This window comes from Ambystoma mexicanum, chromosome 11 (genome assembly GCF_040938575.1).
Source record: "Ambystoma mexicanum isolate Mex_15411 chromosome 11, UKY_AmexF1_1, whole genome shotgun sequence".
NCBI lineage: Eukaryota > Metazoa > Chordata > Amphibia > Caudata > Ambystomatidae > Ambystoma > Ambystoma mexicanum.
The window spans coordinates 845,172,909-845,189,731 of NC_090934.1; the positions used below are offsets into that span (position 1 = coordinate 845,172,909).

The 16,823-nt window shown below is 44.0% G+C and overlaps 1 protein-coding gene across 4 annotated transcripts in view; it reads left to right on the forward strand.

Moving 5' to 3' along the window:
* Nucleotides 1–14,993, forward strand: part of LOC138503807 (4-galactosyl-N-acetylglucosaminide 3-alpha-L-fucosyltransferase FUT6-like) — a 528,320-nt gene extending 513,327 nt beyond the window's left edge. For all 4 annotated transcript variants that reach the window (XM_069623820.1, XM_069623822.1, XM_069623821.1 and 1 more), the window contains one exon: nucleotides 8,905–14,993. In XM_069623820.1, the coding sequence (XP_069479921.1) occupies nucleotides 8,913–9,977 (1,065 nt within the window). In that variant the 5' untranslated portion in view covers nucleotides 8,905–8,912 and the 3' untranslated portion in view covers nucleotides 9,978–14,993. The remainder of the gene's footprint in view (nucleotides 1–8,904) is intronic.
* Nucleotides 14,994–16,823: the final 1,830 nt, after the last annotated feature.

The window sequence follows — 16,823 nt, forward strand, 5'->3', positions numbered from 1 at the left end:
CTTGTGGTGTGAAGCCTGACGAGCAGAGAGCATTGGAAGGTCACCCAGAGAGTCGGAGGAGCCAGAAGAGAATACAACGCAGCAGGAACCCATAGACAAGGTACTGGGAACCGAACAAGGGGAACCTAACAAGGGTTGATGATCCAATAAGAGTCGAAGTTAATAATCCAAAGGTCAAGGACCCCAAGAGAGATATTAAGAGAGATATAAAGACAAAGAGACATATGGCATCAGTAAACACTTGGCAGAAGAATAACCCAAGTGTCCTGGAAGGCCACTATAAATGGGTCTGGGACCGGAGTGAATCACAGAGGCAAATCCGGGTTAGAGACCCGAAAGAAATACAAGGGAGAAGAAAAGCAGAAACAATCTGTGTAACATATCCTGTGTGGAACAGTAACCAGCAAGAGTGTACACCACGTCTGTTCAGCCGGACAGAGCAACACACCAGGGTCTGGTACCCATATGAAGGTGGGCAAGGCACACAAAAGCAAGCCACAGGGTCAGTGACCCATACAAGAGGAAGAGACACTTTCAAGGGGCTGAGGCTCAAAGCAAGTCGCAGAGAACCTGAGGGGATAAAAAGGTGTCTGTGACACACACAGGAGACGAAGGACTGGCAGAACAAGTTGAGGAGCTCCCGAGAAAGCCCAGAGGGATCTGGGACCCATGTGAAAGCGTCAGATTGAACCTGAGACAGCTCACAGGGACCTGGGACCAATGTGAAAGAGTTGCGGAGAACCCGAGAGAGAGAGAAAGAGTCTGGGTGTATCCGGCGCAGACCAGAGGGATTTGGGACCAATGTGAAAGAGTTGGGGAGAACCCCAGAGAGAGAAAAAGAGTCTGGGAGTACACGGAGCAGCCCAGAGGGATCTGGAACCAATGTGAAAGAGTCGGGGAGAACCCAAGAGAAAGAGAAAGAGTCAGGGAGAACCCGAGGCAGCCCAGAGGGATTTGGGACCAATGTGAAAGAGCTGGAGGGAACCCAAGACAGCACAGAGGGATCTGGTACCCATGTGAAAGAGTTGGGGAGAACCCGAGACAATGCAGATGGATATGGAACCAGTGTGAAAGAGTACAAGAGGTTGAAACAAGGGGTTGAGGACCAGTTTCAAAAGGAAGAGTCATTTGCTGGAGTTCTGAATCCTATAGTCAGGCCAGGCAGGATAGTGTACCAGACTTCCCAATACAGTTTTGAGCTGGAGGAAGAAACAAGGGGGAAGAGACTCCATCCCCTTTCATACTTGGGAACTGTGCCTCTCATTGTGTTTTCACACAACAAACTGAACTGAACAGAGAGCGAGAGAAGCCTCCTTCTGGATCAAGACACCCAGTGTTTCCTTAGTTAGTTTAGTGCAAGGGTACGGAAATAGGTTTGCACGCAGGACGGTGGACACTTTCTTTTTACAGACATCCTGAAAGAGTCCTTAGTGTTTTTGTTGAGGTAGGGCAACCCCTTATAGAAATAGGGCAAGATAGGTTTTCCCTCTTCTTTACTTTTATAATAAAAGTACTTTCCAACAAGCATGCTTCCACTCTGTCAGAGTCATACTTCTGCACCCTCACACTGTAGTTTGGTCAGTGTTTCCCAACTCAGCTGCTGGAAATGTGTATGTGCGCACTGCACAAATGCATTTGTCTGCTTTTGGTCACCTTGTTTGGGCTTCTTGTTCTATGTGTCCTCTTATCCAACCGCCTGGGTCCCAGCTTGGCTTGTTTCAGGCCCACGTGACTGGGCTGCCCTACTTTAGGGGCCTTACTAGGGCAGCCTCTACCCAGACAGCCAGCTAAGGGCCATAGCAAAGGGCTGCACCTCTTCTGGGAATGTCCAGTTACCTGCTTTCCCCTATTAGCCGTAGTTGTTGTGTACTGTAACCGTTGTACACCACCTCAATGCCTCCGGGTTTTGGTGCTCTAGTAATGAAATAAATAAATAAAATAAAATAAATCTAGGCCTGCTTTGCACACAGCGTATGCGTTGATTTTAAATATACTTTGCTCACAGCGTATATTCTCAATCTAGATGTATTTGCTCACAGACTATATTCTGAACGTTGGCGCATTTTGCCACAGTGTACAGCACCTCGATGCCATTGTGTTAGACCTTGCTGTGCTTTAACGATAGACACTATATTGAACCTTGCTGTACTTTCTAGTTATCTGCTGTCTTAAACCTTACTGTGTTTCCAGTTAGCTATTGTGTTAAACCTGCTGTACCTTCCAGTCAGCCAGTGTTTTAAACCTTACTGCACCTTCTAGTCAGCCCAATATGTTGAACCTTGCTGTACTGTCTGTCCTCGCTCTCTCATCTTGGCTGGCTTTCCTGACATTCCCAACTTAAATTCCACTTCCTCTGTCTTGTCTTTAAATCTCTTCATGATCTTGCTCCCCCATATCTCTCCTCTCTCATTTCATTCTACACGCCCTCCCGCTCGCTCTGATCTACCAATCTCTTCCTTCTCTCTGTCCTCCCGTCACCATGCGCCTCCTCTAGTTTTCGTTCCTTTCAGCTCCTTGCCCCCCTTCACTGCAACTCCCTACCACTCTCTATATGTTCCATCCCCACCTATTCCTCCTTTCGTGTCTCCTTGAAATCTCTTCTTACCTCTCCCCTCCCTTACACTCCTATCCCTTCCTTCCACGTTCCTCTCTCCTCCCTTTTACCCTTCTATTCTTACCTTTCTCTTCCTGCTCCGTTCCTCTTAAGTCCCCTCTCCTCCTCTCCCATCCTCAGCCTATTCCTCTTCCTGTTTCCCACTTCCTTCCCCTTGTCCACCCCCTCCTCTCTCGTTTATCTTCACCGGCAAATTGTTCTATTTACTGTTTTACTGGTTTGATCAATATTTTGTAATTGCTTCTACTGTTTTTATTGTATCCTTGTTGTTATAATGTAAAGAGCTTTGGTGTAAAGCGCTATATAAACACAATAAACATAAACATAAACATAGTTAGACACTGTCTTAAACCTTGCTGTGCTTTCCAGTTAGCCATTGTATTAAACCTGCTGTACTTTCCAATTAGCCATTTTGTTAAACATTACTGCACATGCTAGTCAGCCAAGGTGTTGAACCTGGCTGCACTCTCCAGTTACCAACTGTGCCAAACCTTGCTGCTCTTCTAAGTAACCATTGTGTTAAACCTTGTGCCTAGTTCCTAGTCAGCCACTGTGTTGAATCTCACTGAACAACTCAGATAGCCTGCTGGTCAGCCATTGTTTTTAGCCTTGATGACCCTTACTGCATTTTCCCAGTGATCCAAGGAAGTACCCACAACAACTAATTACATAACCACAAGCCCCCACTACGCAAAGTAAAACCGAAGTAATCACGAGAAGGCTTTCGCAACTGTGAACCAATAAATAGACAGGTCATCCCAGGAAGAACATCTCAACAGACAACTCATTACAGCTAACTCTGCGAAATATCTGGCCAATATGCCACGCACCAGGAAAGTCTGACACACAAGAAACATCCAAAACAGAACCAATGGAATGGAGCATTCTGAGAATACCACACCAGGAAAAAGACACACACTTTGGGACCACACACCAACCCGCTCAACGAAACTAAGTCCATCTGCGGAAATGAGACTAAAATCACTCTACCTCACACCAGACATGTGAACCCACCACCCACTCGAACAGTCACTGATACTCAAGAACTAGCAGCACATCAGCAGAATAAGAGAACAAGGGAAAAGATGTGAAACACACTGAAACAAAAGAAAGTAACACTACCATTCATCACCAAAAACGTGCACAACCGACGACCCCAGCAACCACAACAATGAGAAGAACACAAAGAAGACATCAACCCAATCCGCCACCTAACTGAACTACTCAATGAAGAAATAGACTATGCAGACCTAAAAAGGTGAAATGATAGCATCAACGAATACCAACATGAACACCAAGGACACAGCTGAAGACTACAACAAATAAAAAGAAACACTGCATCCCAATCAATGCGAGATCGATGACAAAGCACACAACTAAAATCTATGACCTGCTATGCGACAGAGGGCTAGACATCCTATTCATCACTGAAACCTGGCTAACTCAAAACTACAAGGTCACTGTGCAAAACGCACAACTGCCTACCTGGCAACTTCAAAATCAAGCAAGCCAACAGGGAAGGAAAACAAGGAACAGAACTTGCGGTGGCATACAAGGACAACCTAAAAATATCAACAACTCAACCACTAAACATCCCAAACTGTTAATAATTCATTGTAAACCTAGCCCCAGACCCTCAAACTAACCTCATGTTTGTACTCATCTACAGACCACTAACCTACGACTTCACATTCGTAGATACCTTTGTGGACGCACTCACCAAAATGGCCATTAAACACAACCACCAAATTATGATTGGAGACTCCAAATCTGGTTTGAATAAGAGTACATCAACTCAGCCAACACTCTAACCAACCAACTAGCAACAATGCAACTGCGTCAAATGGTAAAAGGAGTGACGCACAAAGCCAGCCACACTCTAGATGCAATCTTCGGCAACAGAAGCCTGGTCACAACTGCACCATCAATGGAAATCCTTTGGAGTGATCACCTCATTATACCATTTGTGGTCCATTTTCCATCTAGAACACGCAACACACCCTCTAATAATCCTCCAACCTTGAAAAGAAATTGGAGAAGTAGTAACAGTGTGGACCTAAATGCCAAACTAGTGGTAACACTGTCGCTCAGCACCCTAGATGTAATCGACATTCAACAAAGAATGGACACAATCCTAAAAGGGAGCAAGGAAATAATTGATGACATTGTGCCAGAAAAAACGTTCATCCCATCATGCAAACAATCAGTGGCAAGAAAGTTCTCACCCCACCTCACAGCAATGCAAAAATTCAAAGCAACAAAAAGAATACTGTAACGAACTGATCGCCAGAGCAGGCAACACACAAAAAGAAATGTTAAGTATCATAAATGAGAGAGAAACCCATCCATGTGCAACAACTCACCAATTCATGCACCAAAACTATGCAACCATCTCGCCAACCATTTTAGGAACAAAATGGCCAACATTCAGCAACTCATTCTAAGCAGGCCAAATAACCCCAATCACCAACCCAGCCAGCCAACACTGGGGCCAACAACCAGGCTAAACCGCCTCTCTCCAATCTCAACAAATAGATTCAACTTCCCGGTGAGCAAAAGCAACAAAGCTGGCTCCACAGCAGATCCCTGCCCACCGGACATCTACAAAACTGTCCTCTCCCAAAAACACCAGCAGAATACTATCAGTCTCTTCAATCTCTCAATAGAAACAGGAACTGTGCCACGAGCCTTCAAATCGGCCTTCATCAAACCACTCCTTAATGGCACCACTGGCAACATGCAAGACCTTAACAACTACCAACCAATTTCAAAGATCCCATACACAGCAAAGCTACTGGAAAGCTATGTCTATGAACATATGGTGGAAAACGTGGAAAACAATCATCTGCTAGATCAGGTACAAGTAAGCATCAGACCTATGAGAGGAACAGAAACCACCCTACTGTCCAACTGGGAGGATCTAAAGACCAGCGCTGACACCAACACAAACTCAGCACCAATATTACTCGATCTCTCAGCAGCCTTCGACGCAGTCAACCATGACAACCTCATCAAAAGACTAGAAGCTATCAGGATTGGCACCACAGCTCTCCTCTGGCTAAAATCATTCCTGAGAGAAGGAAATCAAACAACTTGGCTAGCACCCTTAAAATGAACACCTCGAAAAACAATACATGGAGTCCCACAGAGCTCTTCGCTGTCACCATTACTCTTTAATCTCTCTATGAAACCCCAAACTAACATCAACAAACGTCATGGCCTCACCTGCTAAAACTATGCAGACTACACCAAAATCATCATTAAAATCGAAGCCAATGAAGAGGGAAACAAAACACTAACTGGTTGTCTCAAGGAACTAAACCAATGAATGATGACCAACAGCCTTAAACTAAACTTGGACAAAACTGAAATTATGATTACACCCAAAGCCATGGCAAACAACCAGCACTTTACATGACCGTCTTAACTGGGAAAACCACCCGAACCATCCAAGGTGGTAAAAAACCTTGGGATCCTAATGCACAAAGAATTAACGCTAGAGCCACAAGTCAATGCGATAGTTAAGAAATGCATCTTCCACCTGCACACGATCAAGAAGATACTTCCATTCTTCCCCTTCACACACTGAACACTTGCCATCATCTCCCTCGTCATGTCAAGAATAAACTATGCCAATAGCATCTACCTGAGAATGCCACACTACCTCTTGCGAAAACTACAACAGATACAGAGCGCAGCGGCAAGACTACTCCTTAAACTCACCAGAATAGACCACATCACACCAGCACTAAGAATGCTACACTGGCTGCCAGCCAAAAAGCAAATCTTCTTCAAAACAGTGTGCATAACACACAAAGTGATCCACAGCCAAGGAGCAGAGTTCATATAGGAATAATTCAGGAACTACAAACCAGCATGAACACTAAGATCCAGCAATGAAATCTGCCTTGAACCAAAACAATACTCAAAACAAAAATGTGGAGGATCAGCATCGGATCAGGAAACCACTGGAAATACGAATGACAGAGGATCACCTCAAATTCAGGAAATAGTTAAAAACATGGCACTTTAACACCCCAGAGCAACAAACTCCATCCACTACAAAAGAAGAGAAATCAACTAGAATAAAAGTGCTGTAAAGATATGCCCTGACGCAGACAAATTCCTCCATTGAGAAATGTACTGATCGTAGGTGTGTACCAGGGTGGCCAGTGCTTTGGCTCCGGATGTGTTAAAGGGTATACAATGGTGAACTTGGGTATGGCTGAGGATGATCAATGTGGAGGACCTGGATTCAACTTAAAAATAAACATTGTGCAGAGTCTGGATATAATCCTAGAAGGTCAGGGTAACACATTTGAGTGTACCCCATGAGTAGTGAATGGATGAGGCTGTCTGACATGAGGGGGACACACCAGCCCTTGAGGTAAATAACAAATCTCATTGTATTCTGCTTACTCATCCTAAACGCAAACTATATAAAACATACCTTTACTGCAATATAACATAAGACCATCACACACCACAACAAGCCACACAAACCACACAACACTGAACAAGAAAATGAACCAAGCACACAAACTAGACACACACCCACACACCCAGCACAGTAAAACATCCTCCAAATTCTGCAAACCACCACACAATGACCGGTTTTCCGAACTGAGGCTGCCAACAGCACATCAAAGCTCCTGTACTTTCCCTATGTACCCACCAACAACCTCCCCCCATGCCCTCCTTCCTTATTGGATACACGGGGGTACCAGGAGACCAAGCGGGTGGCAGTGATATGCGATAACCATTGTCTTGAACCTGGCTGCACCTTAGAGTTATCCATTGTGTCAAACCTTGCCACGATTACAGCTGGCCATTTGTGCTGATCCACGCTGCGCTTCCCGGTTGGTAATCCTGTTGAACCTTGCAGCACTTTCCAGTTGGTGACTGTGCTGAACATAACTGTGCTTCCCAACTAGCAATTGCGCTGAACCCCGCTACGCTTTCCAGTTAGCAACTGTGTTGAACCATGCTGCTCAATTAAGGCCCTGCCACCTTTATTGGCAGCCATCTGTGTGCTGCACTTGGCTGTATTTTGGGGTGGGAAATGTTTTGCAACTGGATGGACTGTTGGGAATGGGAAAAAGGTTGCACTTGGCTGTATTTTGGGGGGTAGGAAACGTGTCTCACTTCGATTGATTGGTGGGCGTAGGAAATGTGTCACACTCAGATGGATTTTTGAGGATAGAAATTGTTTTGCAATTGGTTGTATTTAGGGGGTAGAAATGTGCAGCACCAAGATGGATTACTGGGGGTAGACAATGTGTCAGCTTTAGCTGTATTCTGGGGGTAGGAATGGTTTTGCACTTAGAAATACATCTGGGGATATGAAACGTGTATTTTGGGGGTAGGAAATGTGCCGCACTTAGATGGATTATTGGGCATAGGAAAAGTGCTGCACCTAATTGAATTTTGGTGGTAGAAAATGTGTTGCACTACCTAACCACACCAAAAACTCAATATTCTGCATACTCACCCCAAATGCTGAACTAAACACAACCCTACCTCTACCCCTACCACACCACAAACCACACACACTTCACTACACCCAACATGACACCAAACACAAGTACACACAAAGCACACATGCACAATCATATCTCAACACCACATGACAGCTACAGACCAAAAATGCACCAACGCTCAGTGACTGTTTTTTTCCAAACTGAAGCTGCCAAAAGCACATCAAAGCTCTCTTGCTCCTCTAACTCTCAATCCCACTAACAAACTTCCCCCCACCAACCCTCCTTCCATTGCAGATCGGCCAGAGCGCCAAGAGGCCACACAAATGGCATCAGTGTGCGGTACAAAACCACACAACATAACATAAATGTCTTTCCTGAGTTTCAGACTCAGAGAACATTCTTCATGGGGATAGTCTTAATTTATGTTCTGTTCAGGATCTCGTGTTTTTCTTTCTTATATTTTTTTGTGTGCTTTTAATGTATGGTTTCAATTTTAGAACCTCTGGTATTGGGGTGGGAGTCACTCAATTCCGACGGGAGGAGTAGCTAAGTGCTTAATGGCAGCCTGAGATCTGGATGTAGGTTTCCTGAGTATAGAAAGGCCAGAGGTTGCTCTCAGGAGGATACACTAGAACTCTCTCCCACAGAGTGTTTTTTCTGAGATCCTCTGCCCCATTTGTGTTCTTGTTCTCATGTGGGCAATGATTTTGTTTGAATAGGAATGAGGTAAAATGTATGTAAAGATTCAAAGATCAAAAACTCCACCTTGCTTCCTTAATGATTGACTTCCCCCTTCTTTCTTTTCTGCAGCCCCAGCCATGGAGCCGAAATCGCAGACATCTGCAACGCGAAAGATCTTATTTCTCTTCTTCTTACAATTCTTCACTGTCATGTGTGTGTTCAGCTACATCCGCATATCCAAGGAGCCAGGTATCAGTATCTGCCTGTCTGAGATGACAAATAATACCACCATTGAAGAACGGGCGGAACCCAAAGTGGTCATCTTGCTCTGGACATGGCCATTTGGGGAGAGATTTCCTCTGGATAAGTGTGATTCACTTTTAGGAATCTCAGGTTGTTACTTCACAGTCAATCGGACCTTGTACAAAAAAGCAGATGCAGTCATTTTCCATTACCGTGATTTGAGAAGTTCTAGAGAGGAGCTGTTTCAAGAGCCAAGATTCACCTTTCAACGCTGGGTTTGGTTCAATATGGAGTCCCCAAGCAATTTAGGAAACCTAGAACCATTGAACAACCTGTTTAACGTTACCATGTCCTACAGACAAGACTCTGATATTTTCACACCTTACGGTTGGCTTGAGTTGCTGAAGGAACCAGAGAACTTCACTATCCCACCTAAATCCAAATTAGTGTCTTGGGTGATCAGTAACTGGAACCCAAACTCAAGGCGTGTGCAATATTATGAGGAACTGAAGAAACATGTCAAGGTGGATCTTTTTGGGCGAGTGGCTCAACCCCTGGCCAAGATTAATAAATATTCCACTATTTCGCAGTATAAGTTCTATCTGGCATTTGAAAACTCTGTACACAAGGATTACATTACTGAGAAGCTATGGGATAATGCTCTGCTTTCAGGCACAGTGCCCATTGTTCTTGGCCCAACACGGGAGAACTACGAGCGCTTCTTGCCCAGCGATGCCTTCATCCATGTGGATGACTTCCCGAGTGCTCAGGAACTGGCATCTTATTTGAAACTTTTGGACTCTGATGATGAACAGTACCAACGCTATTTTAAATGGCGAGGTCGATTTCAGGTTAAGGGTGATGCCAATTGGCCAGAGTGGTACTGTAAAGCCTGCCAGTACTTGAGCCAGAATCCATTTTACAGGATCACCCCTAGTGTGGCCAAGTGGTTTGCATGAGCAGGACTCAGGAGCTCCAGCAATGCAATGCAATGTGGCCTGTGTTACCCCTGATCAATCCTGGATAAAAAAGAAAGTTGCATTCCACTCAGATACACAGCACCAGGGATTCCGTTTCCATGGTGAGCAATGACATGAACGCCCACCTGGTAAAGTGCAGTGTGCACTGCGTGGGACTTTCCTTCGAGCGTGGGTGATTCTCTCCTGAAGTGGGGGATGTTGGATGCATTTGTTGTTAAACTGGAGTTGGGGCATGTTTGGAGGGGAGGGGCAGTGAGTGAAATGGTTACATTTGCTGAAATCCACAGGAATGCAGGCCACCCAAAAGACAGCCAAACTTGCCTATTTGGCTCACCATTCGCTTCTGTGTCTCTTTTAATCAAATGGCATACCTGAAGCAGGGACTCGATCATATGTGTCATGTCAGAAATAGACTTTGCGCTTGATGTGCCTGCTTACAGTGGAGCACAGTGAGACTACATGCGTTACGAGGGCTTATGCATTACAGTGAACAGGCCATAGAGACTGATGGACACAAAACTTCACTCGGAGGCCAACATGCACAATCCTAGTAAGCAGTGGTCGAAGTGGGGGGTGGGGGGTAGTTGAACTGTGGATATTATGGAAAAATTGGTGGCGTGGTTTCCAGTGGCGGCTGGTGAATTATTTTAATGGGTGAGAGTAAACATTTCTTATGAATACGTGGGAGTGACCGAGCATAGTATAAGGGGTTTGAGGGATGGAGGTTTTTTTTTATTTTTAAATAATGGGTTTCATGGTGTATTTGACAACACATTTTCTGAGAAATATTGGGTAAAAAGTTACAAAGTTTACAAACAGATTTCTAGGGTAAGTCATGAAAAATCGATGTGACGCCATTGCCAAGTCACCAACAGTGCACAGGAGCATTTCCCAATGCATTTTCATGATGCCTTTTCCCACTACAATGCATATTCTGCCATTGTGACAAAAAATAATGCTGCCTGTGCCCATACATGCCCATGCTGGCTAAACCAATGTATGCTAGTATTTACATGCAAGACCGTAGAAATGCTTGCTTTGACCATATTACCAGTAATGATACTATAAACATTTCCATGCTGGCTCTGCAAATATATGACAGTATCGACCAAGCAAGAACATACTCCTTTTGGCTTTTCCCTTGAAGCCATTAAAGAACACCATGCCACAGTTAGAACATATATTCAGATTTGCTGCAACAATGTGGGCCAGTAAGGCCACATCATTTATTTTTTTTATTTATTTAATTTGTAAAGTGCACAAACAACCCTGAGACATTGAGGCACTGTTGCAAGTACAAGTCAAGGAAAACAACTTTGTCATACAGTTAGCAGATTACGTCAGTAATGAGTACAATGGAGTGGTTACATAGAAGAGTCAATAGAATCATGCATGTTGGTGAACAGTGTGCTGATATTATTTACAAAAGTAAGGGGTGAGTGGCAGTTAGGAGAAGAGCTGGGTTTTGACATTCATGTTGGCTTTGCTCTTGATGGCAGCAAGAAAATGCCATGTCACAGTAATAAAGTATTTGTGCATGGTTATGCTGGCCGTCACTGGTGTAGGCAGTAAGGACATGTCTGAAACGTGTCCTGACTGGCTGCACTGTGTTGGCTGGTTAGGCCATATAGGATAACCACGTCATGTTGGCTTTCAGTTTTGCCCTTAACATCAGTTTAAGATCACATGCCACAGTAATAAAACATGTCCCTGCTAAGCACAAATTGCAAGCCCACACAGACCATATTATAAATACGCTTCATGATGGATTTTCCCTCTTAACACAGTTCAAAATGCCATGCCATAGTAAGAAAACCTTTCCAGATAGGCCACGTAAGAACACTTAGTTGGCTTTGCCCTTAACACCAGTATAAAAAGCCATTCATAATAAGAAATGTGTCGCAGATGGCATTTTTAACACATACTTAGCACAAAACACTGTAGGACCATTATAGAAGAAGGACACTCCTCTGTTAGAGCTTTGCCCAGGCCCTGTGGGGCAAAATATATGCAAACATCCTGATTTGTATACACATTGACACCAACATCAGTGACTTCTCAGAAAGGGCACAGAAAGGGCACTGCAATAAGCATCATCAGTATTTCATGAGAAGATGTCATGCGAAGTAACTTCAGAAAAAGTTGCCATAAGATAGTTGAGGGGCGAATAACTTTGTGATGTGAAATACATTGACAATATTAGTATATGTGAAGCAACTCTGTAGTCATTAAACCATGAGTGAGGATAGCTCATAATAGCATAATGATATAATAGCATAAACTGTGCGCTGAATCACTTATGGGGACACCAGTTAAAACACAGTGAGATTAAATGATGTGCCCAGGATCACACACTTTGGTTTAGGGGTAAACACAGGATGTGGACCATTTAAGCAGTTGACCACATAACCTTATTAAGACTTTGTTTAAAGAAATGCCTTGAAAATAATTCAAATAATAAAGCAGCTTGTCATAATAAACTAACCTTACACTATGTCAATTGTCAAAGAAAGATGTTAAAGAACAATAGTATCAATTTAGCTGTATTTTCCCCATCCTGCATGAAAGATCACAGACAGTAGCAGCAGGCAAAGTAATGTGAGCCCAAACAATCTCACTTGGGGTTTGAAACCAGTCTTATTTCACACAGTCAGCATGCTGCATTACGCACCCTTCACATTTCTTATGGGCTGAAGTCCCTGCTAACAGTACCTCCTCCCTCCCATCAGGACCTAATTGATCCCATTCTAATGCTCTGTTGACACAGAGCAACGAGGATGCATTGCAGAACCAGGGGTGAACAGTTCTGCTGCACTGCTTAGCGCTCACTTTCACAAGTGGTGGAGAAAAGAAAGATGCTGTGGAAGCAACATTAAAGGGGGAAGGTCGAGGGTACAAGAGAAAAGAGGCAAAGAATATAGTGAAGTAAATGAAAAGGGGATGAAGAGGGGAAATGGGGCGTTAAAAAAAGGGGAGCAGTGGTGTGCAGGTAAAAAGCAAAGATTGAAAGGGAAAGAGGGAGAAAGGACACTGAGCAGGTAATGGAGCAGGGAGAGTTGGAAGAAGATTGAGCATAAGCAATGCCACTGGAACTGAATTGGACACAGTGGGATGCAAAGGAGGAAGGGAGAAAGGAAGAAACAACCAGATGAATACAAATACAAATGATGGTGGGACACAGAGCAGAAGAAAACTTGCACAGCCAAGATGTTGCCTATGCTGTACTAGCGTGTTATGAAAGCCACTTAAAATTATACAGAAAAATAGAATGAACACAAGGGTGAAAAGAGAGAAAGGAATAGTCAGAAACAAAATACTGAACAGCAAAAGGAGCAAACAATATTAAAGTAATGATAAGGGAAGAAGGAGGGATAAAAAAAACAAAGGGAGGGTTGAAGGAAACCGCAAACAAACAAAACGACAAAGAGGGCAACCAGAAACAAGCAGTAGAAACGCAAAGACTCAAATGGACACACGGCATGAAGGAAACATCTACACATGTGAAAAGCATAGAGGCACATGTACTAGGCAGAACAATGATGACAAGTAGGGGGCGAAATGGGAAGATAAAGTCAACCACGAGCAGAGGAGATGAAAAGGCTTTCATCAGGCAGGTCTGCCAGCTGAAGCAAACGTGGGACTCTGGCGTCCCGCAGGATGTCTGCACTGCGCGGGCAAAAAAAGTCACGCCCATCAATATAAAGAGTGTGGGCCAGGCCAACCATTGAAGTACCTGGCTGTGTAGGGCTTGTGTGAAACACCTGATGATAGAGACTTGGCCTGTGCTTGTGCACTGTGAGGGCACGTGCAGTAACCGACAGTGCAAACGTCGGCAACTGCTCAATGCGCAGGCGTGGGCCAAGGCTAAGCATTGTGTGCCCGTGACCCTTATATTGCTGGAGGCCTGCTGCAGGAGACGTTCTGATTTACCTTGCGTTCTTCCTATACTTTTATTTTAAAAAGAACCGACCCGGGGCAGTTTCATTTTAAGATAAAAGTATGGGAATGGTGACACTTGAAAAATATAAGTAGAGGGGCACTGCCCCCAGCCGCTCCTGCTCACTTCCATCACTGCTAATAAGGTAATGCCAGTCCGAATCCCCTTTCCACTTGAAGGCCTATAAAGCTCATAGCAGCAGGTGGTTTGCCCTTATTACTAGTGCCCACCAAACACATACCTGGAGAGTTCACACAAAGGTGATTTAATTGAAGCAGTTCTGCACCTTCTTCCACATGCAGCACATTTCTCAGACAACATTCAAAAGAGTTTGTAAAAGGGTATTGGCTTAGGAGGGCCGGTCAATCCAGGCGACATAAATATGTTGAACATAGAGAATAGTTTAGCTCAGGTATCTAAAACCAAAAGTCGCGTCTTACTGAGTGGTGGTTAAAAAACCAAACAAACCACTGCCAATAAGTACATTTAAAGAAATACTCAGATAACAGACTGCACCAAACTAGTGTTCCAAAGTATATTTAATCATGAATGCTCTTGGTGATGACACGTGTTTCTGCTTAAAAAAGCCTTTATCAAATCAGGGCTTGTTTCTTGATACAAGTCAATCTATAACGATCACAAGTAGTATTCGACAGTAATTTCCACATCTGTGCGAGACATAAATAAATAAATACACATTGAATGTTTAAACCATAAGACAAACGTATAAGACAAAAATATATGTTGATGCACATATTCCCATTTGTGCAATAAAAAGACAGAAAAGCAGGGGTTGGTAGCGGGGAGAATCGATGGGTTAAGACAAATGCAGAAACAAAAATGAGAGAGAGAAGGGAGAAACGAGACAAAACAATTGGGGTGAGTTAAGCCTTGTAAAATGGTCGTTTGCATATCTATGTAACGGTTCGTAATAGATAGGTTTTGTTACCTTGTTGTGTGAGTCTCAGGTATATTCTTAAGTTGCTGCTTTCAAAATAGCTGGGTTAAATCCCTGTATATGTGAGAACGTGCATTAATAAATGTATAATATAATCGTTTTTGGTCTGAGTGTGCAAGATGCGTGTATTATTTCAGACATTATTTGACCTCCTTGACTAGTTGTGTTTCATCTAATTTATACTCCTTCATACAGACATTAAATTAGCTTTAGGGTTGTATAGCTGTTGAAACCAACTCATTAGCGGCAAACGAGTGTATATTAGTCTCATGTTCTGCGTTGAGAGGCTTTTGCAAAAAGTAAAAGATCTTTCTGAGAGTTATTCGAACGAATTGCATCATTGTCTATTTCAACAGCTTCACGTGCGCTCTGCCAGCTATGCATCAACGCTTACAGATTCGAGTTTAAGCAAAGTTGTACTTTGCTGACGGTCTCTTGCCGTTTGTAATTATCCGATACTAGAATCTGCACGCCTCGGCTGGTGACTGGGACGCCGAATGGCGCCTGAGTCATGTATTTAACATTGTTGTTATGTCGTCATGGTAACGTTCCCTCAGACGTCTGTTTTTTGTTTCTACTGGCGCTAGGATAATACGAGCACCATATTTTGGGATTGGGTCATTGTGTTACCAATAAATGCGTACCAGAAGTTTCCAATCGTTGTAAGAAATGTGTTTAAGAAATATATATAAACCCGGTGACCATGAGTGTTCATAGTTGATGTTGAATTGCGCAAATTTAATTAATACATATTTCACTTTATTTAAAGATCATCATCCTCAGGGACAGCACAAATCCATAATGGATTGCAAAATAATGGTGTGTTTAATTTGGTAGTTCTTATCTGTACATTTCATATTGGTTGGCCTGTGTAAAGAGGTGGATCGATCTCCTGCAAACCTATGCGATCATGCTTACAAGCTTCTCACATAAAATGGACAGACACGAATGCGGTGCGTATCAACACGTCTTTATTTCTTACAGCCTTTTCTGGAACTGACTGAATCCACGTGCTTCCCGTCCCTCCCCTTCCCGTTGCCCCGTGTCCCTTCACACGTGACCAGGGAGTGAGTGACGACATCACCCCCCCCCCCCCCCCGATACTAAACATAAAGTTCGGGATCATGACATTTCTTCAATGAGGCGATGTGGTTTTCTGCGAGTCCTTTGGGGCCTCCAGACGTTTCTCTCGCTCGATTCCTGGGAGAGCCAACATGGCTCCTCTGCGCCGGAATCCTCTCCGTCTCCTTCGTAGGGTGCGTCCTTTTCCCATGTGCTTCGGGGTGTGCGAGGTTCAACTAGCGGTACGATTCCTGGCATCCTTTTGAAGTGGGAGCTATTTCTTGTCAAGACATGGGTACTGCCTTCAGCCGTGATGAGAGACCCTTTCCTATGCGTTAAGGTGAGGGGCTCTTCTCTGAAAGCTGCCATGTTCTTGCGATTTTGCGGCTGCCTTGCAATGACGATGTCTCCCGTTGTTAGAAGATTCTCTTCAGCCCTTCTTTTCTTATCAGCTGTTTCTTTCATGTCCGATTTCCGTGATGCATCTTGCTCTCTCATTTCCGCGTCACCTTTGTAGCGTTCTTTTTCCAGCCCCATGTGAGGTAGTCGGGTTCTTACATTTCTTCCAAACATGACTTCGGATGGCGATTTGCCTGTGGTGCTGTGGGGTGTGTTGCGATAGTCCCTTATTAATTGGCACAGCAATTTCTCCACCGATTCTCCTGTCAGGCGAGCGATCTGCGTGGTACGCTTGATGTTCTTCATGAATCGTTCGACAGTACCATTGGCTTGAGGCCGCAACCGTGTTACTTTCCTGTGATGGAAACCCATGTATTCTGCAAAGTTTCTAAAATCATGTCCAGTAAATGGGGGTCCGTTATCGGATTTCAGTATTTTTGGAATGCCATAAATGGCGAACATCCGATCC